This window comes from Canis lupus, chromosome 36 (assembly GCF_011100685.1).
Source record: "Canis lupus familiaris isolate Mischka breed German Shepherd chromosome 36, alternate assembly UU_Cfam_GSD_1.0, whole genome shotgun sequence".
NCBI lineage: Eukaryota > Metazoa > Chordata > Mammalia > Carnivora > Canidae > Canis > Canis lupus.
The window spans coordinates 17,661,629-17,674,529 of NC_049257.1; the positions used below are offsets into that span (position 1 = coordinate 17,661,629).

At 41.9% G+C, this 12,901-nt stretch overlaps 1 protein-coding gene across 7 annotated transcripts in view; it reads left to right on the plus strand.

Moving 5' to 3' along the window:
• The window catches only part of MAP3K20 (mitogen-activated protein kinase kinase kinase 20), a 175,516-nt gene that overhangs the window by 12,642 nt on the left and 149,973 nt on the right, over window positions 1–12,901 (plus strand). For 6 of the 7 annotated variants that reach the window (XM_038584869.1, XM_038584870.1, XM_038584871.1 and 3 more), the window contains one exon: window positions 1,902–2,094. In XM_038584869.1, coding sequence (XP_038440797.1) covers window positions 1,936–2,094 — 159 coding nt within the window. In that variant the 5' untranslated portion in view covers window positions 1,902–1,935. Of the gene's footprint in view, window positions 1–1,431; window positions 1,732–1,901; window positions 2,095–12,901 lie in introns of those variants that run through there. The other variant, XM_038584868.1, reaches the window with a different exon arrangement.

Sequence of the window (12,901 nt, forward strand, 5' to 3'; positions counted from 1 at the left end):
AAAGTTTTTTTCCTCTGTGGTTTTATGGAGACAGTGAGCTAACTTTTAAACTTTATATGACAAACAAACAATTCTCTCTCTTGCCTTCTCCCCAGAGTAGAGCAGAGTTTGACTTTGTGTAAGAAATCATCATTCTCGGGGCGTCTGGCTGGCCCAGTAGGTAGAACATGTGACTCCTGATCTCAGAGTTGTGAGTTCAAGCCCCACACTAGGCATAGAGCTTACTTTAAAAGAAAAAAAAAGAAGAAGAAGAAATTGGCATTCCTCAGTGACATGGTGTTCCTAAAATGGGATTGCTCGTCAGCTGCACATTAAGATCTCTGAGCCAACTGTGTACATCACTCAGCAGACCTTCCAGTTGTTTATGAAGAAATTTTGTCAATTTATATAGATACAAACTGCCTCCTTCACCTTTTTATTTTGAAAATAATCAAACCTCAAGAGAAATGGAAAGACTAGTGAAACACTCATACAACCTTTACCTAGATTCACCAGTTCTGAACATTTTTGCCACATTCGCTTCCTTTCCCTCTAGACCCATGAACTATTTTTGGAGGTGGAAGGGGGTGGTCAAACCATTTTAAATTAAGTTGTAGGCATAATGCTTAAGTGTGTCCCCCAGTAGATCTCCCAAGAATAAGGACATCCTCTTATCAAAGCAAAATACCATTAATATCCACGGATAAAATAATAGTACCTAATAGATAGTTGGTATTCAAATTTCCCCAAAATCCCAGTAATACCTTCTATAGATTTTGTTTTTTGACTCCAGTACCCAGTTTGTGGTCATGCCTTGCATTTAGTCATCACATTTATTTCTGTCTCCTTATGCTAGAAGTTTTCCTGCTTTTTAAAATAAACTCTCATGACATTGACAGTTAGGAGGACCCCACCCCAGGTGTTTTGTATACATACGGATTTATCTTTTTGCTCCCTCATTGTGAGATTCTGGTTTACAGTTTGGCAAGACTATGCACACACACTTTTGTTATCCGCCTGCTTTTTTATGCAGGTTCAAAATTTTAGTCCTTTGTTTTCTTGTTTGTATGTTTTTATTTTGTTTTTCCTGCTGGTTGTGGTTCGGCACGGTGTGTAAGGAATGACCACTTCCCCAGATAATAGTAAAACTCCTTAGACCGCAGAAGACTATCACTGTAATAATCTCTGGGAGGGGTAATCTGTTCCTCTGGAGACAAACATAATATTTTTTTTTAAACATTCTTGGCAGAGTTCTTTGGATGACTTAATATATTGTAATCAGGGGCAAATTTTCTACTCTTTAATTAAATTCTGCTACGGTGTACAGTCCAGGGAGCCACTTGTAGAAAACACTTGGCCGGCTTCTCTATCATCCCTAAATGGAACCTTGGCTTTTGGGATATAAACCCCGAAATTGGCGTTCAGTCTGCAGCATCGTGGCCCTGCTCGTGCCAGGATGCCCAGCTGGTTAGGTTATGATGTATATTTTGTGTGCAGTGCGCACAGCGTGGAGAGCGGGCATGCCTCGGATGCCGGAAGAGCTATGCAAGGCTGCTGTTGAAAGCATGCCTCCGGTTTGTCAGGCTTCGTGATAGACCTGGTGACACAGTAGCCTTTAGGCAGAGCTGCTCTCGATGTGCAGGAAGCACCGCTACAGGTTTTGTCAGGGGGGAAATCCGAGCCATTTCTCTGTGAACAGCTGTGTTTCAAAGTCTGGACAAGTTGCTGTTGACTTTTGCATGGGCTGCCAGGGTACGTGTTTTCCTTCTGATTTGTTTACAGCCTTGCTTTCCTTTCTCCTAAGTCATCCAGGTTCTTTCTGGAAGTTTCACAGCACTGGCTACACATTCCCTAACGTGGGATTCGGAGGATTTGTTCTAGTATTTTTATAATCCAACTTTTCTTTTTCTTTCTCTCTGCAGATTTTGTGGGAGTCTAATACTTTGTCATTATGAGATGTCGTCTCTCGGTACCTCCTTTGTGCAAATTAAATTTGATGACTTGCAGTTTTTTGAAAACTGCGGTGGAGGAAGTTTTGGGAGCGTATATCGAGCCAGATGGATATCACAGGACAAGGAGGTGGCTGTAAAGAAGCTGCTCAAAATAGAGAAAGAGGTAAGGTCTTTTTCTGCTCTCAGAAATGGTCGTGATTGCACTTATGTAAGCTTTTCAACCGAGTCAGAGGTCACAGGCTGTCAGGGACCTAGCAAGAGAGGCCTTTGGGGCTGATCCATGAGGCTGTTTCCCAATTTCCATTCTGGGAGCCCCATAAATAGAAATCACTGCCACGTGTGTGTTAGGGTTGAGTTCTCCTAGGGGTCATCTGAACTGAGAGGATTTCTTTCCATGGCATGAAAGACCGAATGTTCTCTGAGCTCTCATCGAGGGGGAAGGTGAGGCTTCAGCCCTTCTTAGGCTTCAGGCTTTTCTTTTCCCTAGGTCAGCCGAGAGGGGTCAGTAAAGAGTAACGTGTGAAAATTTTATTCCCTTTCTATTTTGGGTTTCGTGATTTTGTGGCCATCAGGAATTGTCTTTTAAAAAATACAAAGCATTATTTTTCTACTGAAATATACACAATAATAGTTTCTTGGATTTCACCTCGAAGCCAAAAGTGGTGAACTTTGTTTAATAAAGAATTAACAGATGCTAGACAAAGAGCTGCCCTATTCATAAAATCAGAAAAGAGTCTTGGCTTCCAGAGTATGGGACTTGTGCTGGTCCTTCATCTTCGGTACATATGCCCTTCATCTTCCTTAGAAATATGACACAGCTTGGTCACCACGTTCAGTTTGGTACCTGGAGAGTAAAGCTAATTGTGGAGCTGACCTGCAGGGGCTCAGTGGCAGTGATAGCTTTTAACAGCTACCCTCTGTAGCTTGCTTTGGTCATTTCTATTTATGTCCTGTTTTGGCTAATTATTCTTTTTTTTTTCCCCATGTCTTTTTAAAGTGAACTTTCCATAAATATCTTTTAATCTCCCCTGGATGATTTCTTTCTTTCTTTCTTTTTTTCCTCTTAATTGTTGTCAGTGAACCATAGCAATTGATTAGAGAAGGAAACCCAAATGGCAGCACTTTGTGGCATTTCCTCCCAGCAGTGCTGTGTGACTGTGTGATCACCAGCTGGGTTTCCAGTTGTTGAAGCCAGATGAGAAGGTCTAAGATATTTCTGCCTTGGGGTACCAGGAGGTTGTGGAAAGCATTATGGAGCGATAGCTTTTAGTGCCAGTGTGCGCACTATACAGAAGGGTGCTAGGTAGAAAAATAGTAGCCAATTAGTAAAACCATTTCTTACTCTGGATGGACCTAGCTTCTTTTATCTAGTGAACTTTTAAGCCCTTTACAGGCAAGCATTATTGTACCCATTTTATGGATGGGAAAATAGAGATTTGAAAAATATATTAAGGTGCCTCAGGAGGGGCAGTTCAAATCCAGGAGATCAGAACCCCTGTTCTGTGGTTCTTAACTCTGAAATCTATAGTTGACCAGATTGGGGAGAAAATAAACCAATTCTATCCCATTTATATTCAAAATATTTAAGCATGCTAATATTTATAAGCATTAGGTCTTGCAGCTTCAGTACAACACACATGCTCTAATATGGTTATTGAATGTGAGAAAGACTTTTTGAGTCATGGAACAAATTTTGACAGGAAAACAGTAATTGCAACCTATTTGTCCCCTCTCCATTAATACTTTTTTTTTTTTTTTAAACTATCTTTGAGAAGCTAGGAAAATGACATAGGAAAGCACAGGGGTGAAAACAGGAATTGGAAACTACAAAGTCCTGCTCTTGTGTAGGATTTTAACCTAAATGTGTATCATTCAGAAATTAGTTGATTTTAACCTAAATGTGTATCATTCAGAAATTAGGTGTCCAAAAAAGGACTTTTTATGGCAGTTTTTTCCAACCCAGGATCCAATCAGGATCACATATTGCATTAATTGCTATATCTGTTTAGTTTGCTTTAACTGAACGTTTTCTCCATTTTTGTCTTTTAAACTTGGACATTTTCGAAGAGTGCAGGACTGTTTTGTAGAATGTCCCTCTTTTTGGGTTTATCTGATTTCCTCTTCCTCTTGCCTAGTTTAAGGTTATGCAGTTTTGAAGTAGGAATACTTCACCGGTCATATGCCTTTGGCGTATCTTAATGGGAAACTACAATGTCCATTTGTCTTGTTACTGGTAATACTAATTTTGACCCTCGACTAAGAGGGGTTCACCCAGTTTCTCCATAGTAAAAATACCTCTTTTCCATCTGTAATTAATAATTAAGCTGCTGGAAGATACTCTGAGGCTATGTAAATATCTTCTCTCAACAAAAGTTACCCAATGTTTTAAGCATCTGTTGGCAATTCTTGTTTGAATGAGATACTATTATAAAGCAAAAAGGTCTAGCATAAGTGAGAGCCTCCCTTTCTTCACTTATTTATTCACCTATTCATTCATTGTTTCATTGTAGACTTTTAGATTCTTTTTAAAATTCAAAATGTTACATTATATTACTGTCGTTATTCCCTTTCATGCTGAAAATGTCCCAATGCAAGGGTCCCTTCCAGTTAGTTCCTGTGTCCTTTTGATGTCTCCATCACTTTTTAGCATTTCCTTATTTCCTGGCACAAGAAGATGTTCCAGGCTGATCTCGTTCCTGCAATCAGCCATTTCTTCAAGAAGCCCAGGTTCAGGGTACCTGATTTGAAACCATGATATTTAGAAACCAAGATTTGGATACTCGTTTGGCTTCATGTAGACTTGCTTTAAAAAAAAAAAAAAAAGCCTTTGGGGACCCCTGGGTGGGCACAGTTGGTTTAGCATCTGACTCTTGGTTTCTGCTCAGGTCATAATCTTGAGGTTGTGGGATTGAGTGACGTGCAAAGTCTGTTTGAGATTCTCTTCTTCCCCTGCCCTTCCCTATCCTATACTAACTCTTCCTCAGATATGCAAATCTTAAAAAAAAAAAAAATTAAAAGAGCCTTTGTTCTTTGGGAGGAAGAATGATTACAGATAAATTATACTTATACAAGCATTTAATTGAAGCATTAATATGGCTAGCTATGATTTGTGATCATGTGTTAGGGATGTAAATTGGTAAACTACTTGGAAAGAGATTAGCAAAATGTATCAAAAGTCTTAAAATATTTACTCTCTTTAAGCCAGCAATTTTACTTCTATGACTTCATCCTAAGGAAATAATCAGAGATATGCAGAAAGATGGATAGAATAGGCTGCTCATCTCAGATGGAAAATGGTGAAGAACTGGAAACAACCCAAGTATTCTGTAACAAATTATCTTTTAAATTATGCTACTTCTCTTTTTTTTTTTTTTTTTTTTTTTTTAAATTATGCTACTTCTCAAACACACACACACACACACACACACACACACAGGCAAATATGGGAGGTGATAGATATGAAAGGATTCACACAGTGGAAGTAACACAGTACATATGTGTAGTAAAATTATGTTTTATACTTTTAAAATATTACAATTTTATCTGTTGATTATGCCTCAGTAAAGCTGCAAAAAATTATTCTACACCTGTACGATGGAATTCTGTTGCATTTGGAAGAATATTTAGAGAACTAAGGAAATGCACGTTATTATGTCGCTAAGTGGTAAAGCAAGCTACAAAGCATTGTACATACATAGTAAGGTCTTGGGTGTCTGCTTGGTGTCTGTTTGGTGTTTTTATGTTTTTCTTATACTTCTGTTGTTTTCCATATTCTTCTATAATCTCATATTTCCCCTCAACAGTTTATTGTGAAAATTTCAAACATAAAGAAGAGTTGAAGGAGTTTTCTAGTGAACATCTATATGTCTACCATCTAGGGTCTGTCATTAACATAAATACTTGCTTCATCACATATATATTCAGCTATGTGTCCTTCTATCCATCAATCCATTTTGATGCAATTCAGAATAAGTTGCATGCATCAGTACCTTTCCCCTTAAATACTTCAGCATGCATATTATTACCAGAGTTTCGTAGGTGTTTACTGTTTTGTTTCCTTTTGAGGTAAAATTTACATACAATGAAGTGCACAGATCACTCAGTTTTGACAAATATGAACACTGCGTGAGCCTTATATTTACTTTTATAATTGGAAAAAAATAAAAAAAATTATAGCTCTGACAGTCTATGTCACTTTCTCAGGATGTTCAAGTGAATGGAGTTTTATAAAATTCTTCAATATGTCACAGATTACTAATTTTCCTGTCTCAATATGTGCGCCTAAAATGTTTAATGTTTACTTTTCTATCGATTTTTTTCAAAGAATTCTTCAGTGATAATTTAGCTTATGTTAGTTGCAGATTTACTTACGGTGCACTATTTATTTTTGTTAAGAATTTCAACAGGAAAAAAATAATATCTGAAGGATATTATTATAAAGGTAAGGAAAGAAGTCATTATCGTATCTTTTTGGTAAATCTCAGATGAGTTGAGATCGAACAGTATTGTTTAGGCAGAAATTGAAGCAGGAAGTGGAGAAGGCAGGGAAAGACATTGCAGGTCAAGGTCCTCTTTCCAAGCACTGACCTCACACAGCACAGTGAATTAGTTCATCAGCTTCACGACCCTTTTAGAAAGGCTAATCACAACAGCTTCATTTTGCTCTTGCAGTATATTTAATGATATGTTAAACCAGACATGTCTGCACATGATATGTTTTTCCAAGAGATGGAGACCTGCGAGCATTTATGTTACCTTGACATCCGTGGGTATCCTACTGATAGTAGGAAACCAGACTTAAGTATGAGATACGAAAATGATTCCTTTTGTTTCCCCAAAAGAACTGAAAGGAAACAGAGTGTTCAAGAGGTGAAATATGAGGATTTTTTGCCTTGCCTTTTGCAAAGCACCACTCCCTTTATTTAAAAACACACACACAACAAACTTACCAAATTTGTTGTAGAAATGTTGAAATCCAGATAAATTCAGGTTTTGAAACTGTCCCATGCTGTATCTATAATTAAAGAGAGAACATCAAAATGTCAAAACAGGGCATAAGAAGAGGAACTACCAAGCAGCTTTTGTATAAAGGGGGAAATGCCTGTGAGAAACAGAAAATACACTCTTGAAATCGACACAGAGAACTAAAAGGAAAAGCTTCTCTTACACGGACTTCACCAACGCCACGGCATTTAGTGGCTCACCGAAGGCTGGCAAATGTTTTTATCACTGTCTCAGCCCCGGGGAGACCCGTCTTCCTTTGCTCTGCAGCTCTGGGGCTGACCTTTTACTAAAGAGTCGTTTGCGTGGACGTCTGCTGTGGGACGTCTGCTGTGGGAACGCTATTTTATTTTCCCCTGACTCTGAACACAGCAAGGAAGCATGAAACGGCATCGTGTCTCCTTGGTAAATCCTCTCCGTGTTTAAGTACATTGATAGGACGGAGGCAAGCGGAGATATTGTGGCTGCCCGCAGCCGCCGCGGAGTTCTGGCAGGTGTGGCATTGATCCGGGATGGTGCGTCTGCAGGCCGCGGGGCACCTGCCGCTAGCACGAGGCCGACTTCACCGTGGCAGAGCTGGCAGCCGGGCCGTCGCGGCTGCGCCCTCCAGTGCCCGCCCCCGGGTGCCAGCCTGGGCGCCTCCCCTGCGCTCGGGAGGCCTGCGCTGGGCGCTCCGCCGAGGCAGCCCCCGCACAGCTGTTCCGTCCCCAGGCAGGATTCGCCCCTTCTGGACTTTTCCCATTTAGGTCAGTGGTCCTCCAAAGTGTGCCCTTTGGCCCCGAAGCATCAGGCTGCCCCTGGGAGCTTGTTAGAAGCCGCCTTCCGGGGCCTCCCATCTGCGGGGTCACAAGCTCCGCGGGGGCCTGGCAGGGCGGCCGAGCCTTCCAGAGCTGCCCGACGCCCACTGGAGGGCACGTGCGGGTGCTCAGGGTGTCAGCGGTGGTTTGGAATTTCAGGTGACCCTGTCAAACCGGCAGTGGCCTAGAGGCTGTCGGATCCCCGCGGTCGCCCCCGGCCGCGGGCACAGGTCCCGCCGGGCCGTGTCCCTGAGCACGAGAGCGAGGCCTTCCCGTCCCGGGCCCTCACCCGCCTCTCAGCACCCACGCCCTGGGCTCGGCAGGAGGGTGACGTGCGATAACACACGGAGAAGGGGCTCGAAGAGCCGCTGACTCGTCGCAAGCGCGGGACGACGGTCCGCTGGCAGGTGCACGGCACAGCCGTCCTCTGCGGTCAGGCTGGCCGATCGGGTCACGTTTGGTGAAAGCTCCAGTTCGTGGTTTGCTAGAACCTTCCCTGGGGGGAAAGGTGCCGGAGGCTGCGTTTACAGGCCACGGTGCCTCCCCAGCCCTGGGGCGAGCCCCCGAGGGCCGGGGCGGGCTCTGCCTTCCCCGATGCTGTCGCCGTCCCGACCATCTTCATCTTCACTGTCCCAGGTAGCCCTGCTGCGGTCCCTGGGCCCCGTCCTTCCGGGTGGCAGCCCGCCCGAGACCCGCAGCCTCCCGCCCTGCCCGCCTCGCCTCGGCCAGCCCGGGCCTGCCCCTTGACCTCTGCTCCGTCCTCGTCCTCGGGAAGGGTCCTGGGTGGGCACACCCGCAGCCCCGCCTCTGTCCCTGAGCTCCCGAGGGGGGGGGGTGGCTTCCTTCAGCTGCGTGGTGCCGGAGCTCCCGGCTCTTGCCTTCTCTGTAAGGTCTCTGCTGTGTGATTTTTACAAATGCTCCAGCTTTTCTACCCTTTAGGCTGCCCTGCCACTCCTGCTTAGGAAATTTTAAACATTTCAGAGTGCCATATACTTCTACTTTGGTGCACCATGTGTAAATCATCACTTAGAGAATAAGCACTGTTAAATAAATCATCTTATTTCATATTTTTTTAAAAGATTTTATTTATTTATTCATGAGAGACAGAGAGAGAGAGAGACGCAGAGACATAGGCAGAGGGAGAAGCAGGCTCCATGCAGGGAGCCCAGCATGGGACTCGATCTTATGGGACTCCAGGATCATGCCCTGGGCCGAAGGTGGTGCTAAGCCGCTCAGCCACCCAGGGATCCCTCATCTTATTTCATAATTAACGTAGTCCTCATCCTGAGATTGAACCCCGGGCTCCAAGCTCAGTGGGGAGTCTGCTTGTCCCTCTGCCCCTCCCCCTGTTCATGTTCTCTTTCAAATAAATAAAATCTTTAAAAATAAATAAATAAATAGGTATCTAGAATTTTCTTCTTTGTTTTCTAGTGAAGACAGGAAGTCACACAAAGGGTATACTGAGCAGCTATCCATCACTCAGCCTGTCTCTGCGTGGCAGTTTCCTTACTAGGTGCTGATAATTTAAGACCTTCCCTCCCCGCCCCCCCCCCCGCCCCAGGTGAACTACTCAAAAGAGATTTAAGAAATTAGACACATATTGAACAAATGTATATGTTAAACGAGTAAGCACGTATTGCTGATGTTTCTGAGGGCTGCACAAACCTCGGAGGAGAGGTAATCAATCATAGGTGGGGAAAAGCCATAGGAAGGGCTTCTCCTAGAACCAGGGGGGTTTAGAACTGAATTTGATTAGAAAGTCACCTGAATTACAAATAATGTTCTTATCATGATCTGTGAATTGCAGTTACATGCAGACGAGCATCACTTTTGGCTTTTCTTCAGATTAATGATGTGACCATAAAAATCTTTAATCTGCAAAAACCCCTATTCCTCCTTATCTTTGCTGCTCAGTTGTTTTACATTTTTACAGTCCTTTCAAAACTTTGTTAGATTACATGTTTACTTGCATGTGGAAGTTATTTTTGATTGGCCATGTGAGGAACATTAATTGCAAACTGTTATTTCAACTCTTCATTAAAGTATTATTGATCTCGGTATATTAAGCAATAAGCATTTCGGTTAGTTAATATTATCCAGTTAATTAATATCCAGCCGTGCTCTAAATATTGTGCTGAAATCAAACCAATGAATGTATTCCAATAAAAATGTTGTATCCTGACTGGTGTAATACAAAGGTAGGTTCTTTCTTTATAAAAATAGTATGAAGCACAAATTGAATTTCTGAGAAATTCAGAGCCAGATACAGAGAGAACAACTGAAAAATTGGAGAAGAGCCATCCGTGAGTATTTCAGACAGTTTCAAAATAGATATGATTGGCTGTTAGTCTTCACAATAGGATTATGTCACTTGGGTATCAAAAAGGTATCTAGGGGTGCCAGGGTGGCTCAGTTGGTTAAGTGTCTGACTTTAGCTTGGGTCATGATCTTGTCTTGGGATTGAGCTCTGGGCTCCAAGCTCAGTGGGGAGTCTCCTTGTCGCTCTGCCCCTCCCCCTGCTCATTCTCTCTCTCTCAAATAAAATCTTTAAAAATAAATAAATAGGTATCTAGAATTTTCTTCTCTGTTTTCTAGTGAAGACAGGAAGTCACACGAAATTACCCAAGATAGAGACCATCTTGTTAATTTTTTTTTATTCATGCCTAATTCCTGCTCCTGGTTAGGACACCCAGTTCCTGTCTGAATATTGCCTTTGAAGACATGTGAGATGCAGGCTGTTTAGTTTTGGAACAGTTTAATTCTTAGAAAGTTCTTTATATTGTAACTTCTAGGCATTGATAATGGGCTCTGGCTCTGGGGCCACATAGAACAAATCTTACCCTCTTCTGTATGTCAGCTGCTTGAGCACAGGATCTAGATCTTACTGATCTTTGTATTTCCTGAGCTCACTGTAAACAATCTGTACATCTATAGGGCATAAGTAAACAAAATAATAAACCTGGTGTTCACACCTCAGCTTTTTTCACTTGTGAGATTTACAGAAAGGTCTTGTATTCCTGACTCTAGAAAAAATACAATTTGCCATTCCTAGTCTGCTTTGTAGCTTTTCCTTCTTCATGTTTGGCTGAGTTTTTGAGTTCTTAATGAATTCATTTGTCTTTGAATGAAAGCTTCTATAGCAGCTAGGGAGGATTTTCCTGGCCATGGTTCTTACTTTTTTTTTTTAAAGATTTATTTGTTTGTTTGTTTGTTTATGATAGAGAGGCAGAGACACAGGAAGAGGGAGAAGCAGGCTCCATGCAGGGAGCCCGATGCAGGACTCGATCCCGGGACTCCAGGATCGCGCCCTGGGCCAAAGACAGGCACCAAACCACTGAGCCACACAGGGATCCCCATTTTTTTTTATGTGTTTCCAAAAAAGAAATCCAAGATGCTTTTTCTTAGCTCTGTTAATATCAGATGTTCATTGATCGATGACCTGAGAAAAATTAAGGTGTCCTAAATGAAATGAGACTGCCGGAATCTTAATGACTTGAGAATGTGACTTTTATCCCTGTTGCTGGTTGTCAGAAAATAGTGCTTGGTAAAATCAGCTACACTGATAAGGATGGAAATGTCTGGTGAGTGTGTGTGCAGGCTCTGTGAAAAGAGGAGGGGACTATAAGGCTGCTCTGCTTTTAAAGAGAGATTATATTAAGCAATTAATGAACAGAATCAGTTTAACTCATTAAATTTTTAAAACATGTAGAACAGCACTTCCTTCAGTGGGAAACTAAATTGCTTCTGTTATTAGAACTGTAGTTGTAGGGATCCTCTGCCTGTGTCTCTGCCTCTCTCTCTCATGAATAAATAAATAAAATCTTAAAAAAAAAGACATACATTAAAAAAAAACTGTAGTTGTACAGTTGATCATAAGCAACAGGTATTCGTTTTTATGTCATCGGATGGGTATTTTTAAATACAGTACACAGGTTTGTTGGCATCTAAACTGACTTTTCCTAAACCAGTTCAACTGTGGGCGAATCTTTAAAGTCATGAAACTGGGACAACGTTTTCCCCTTAAAATCTCAGGACAGGTTCTTAACCACAAACTAAGGCCCTAAGTGTAATCTGCATTCTTCCTTGGGAAAGAGTTTATACTCCAAAGAGCCTGGGAATTGTGGCTAGGGCCAGGGTACATGTCTCGGAACAATGAGGATATGTGGGAAACTCTGCTTCTAGGTAGACTTACCTCATCTGCTGAACAGACCAGGAACAGACTTTTAGTAAGAGATTCAGAGATTAATATTAACTGGATTCAGGAATGTGGAATGTTAAAAATTTATACTCTGCCTTATTTCAAAAATAATTTAAAATTGTTGGCAGGTAGAACAAGTATATATTTGAGGTTCCAGGGAAGACCCTCTGAGCCCCCAGAATCTCTCTCTCCTAAATGTAGGGCAAAGAAATAGAAGAAAGTGGGCATTTCTTGAGTTCCCATTATTTGCAGCCACTATTTTAGGCAGTAGACCTATATTCTCTATTTAATCCTATTACTAATGCCTAAAATTTTGGTATTGATAATTCCACTCTTTAAGATAGTTTCTCGGGGATCCCTGGGTGGCGCAGTGGTTTGGCGCCTGCCTTTGGCCCAGGGCGCGATCCTGGAGACGCGGGATCGGGTCCCGCGTCGGGCTCCCGGTGCATGGAGCCTGCTTCTCCCTCTGCCTGTGTCTCTGCCTCTCTCTCTCTCTCTCTCTGTGTGACTATCATTAAAAAAAAAAAAAAAAAGTTTCTCCTGATAAAACTGCACATACCACTGAGAAAGGTAACTCAACATGTTAGTAAGACCTTACAGTGAATGACATATGTGATTTTTTCCCCTAAGCATGTACTTTTCTAGGTGGGGGGCATATAATTGTTGTTGTAAGAAGCTATGACCTGAACAGATTACTAGGAAATCTCCTTTTTGGTATTCTCTTGTCCAACAAATATTATTACATGCAAGGTACCGTTTTAGATACTGGAGCCATACCGGTGATAAAATAGACAATAATTCATGTCCTTTTAGAGCTTACCTTCAAATGTGGGAATAAAACATTAATTAAATTGTATGTTAAAGCATAAGATGCTTACCCCTTCTTAAATATGGGCTGAACTTAGTGACTCAGTTGCAAAGACTGGAGTATAGAAAAGGAAAAACTGAGAACTTTAGGCTCCGTAACTTTATAC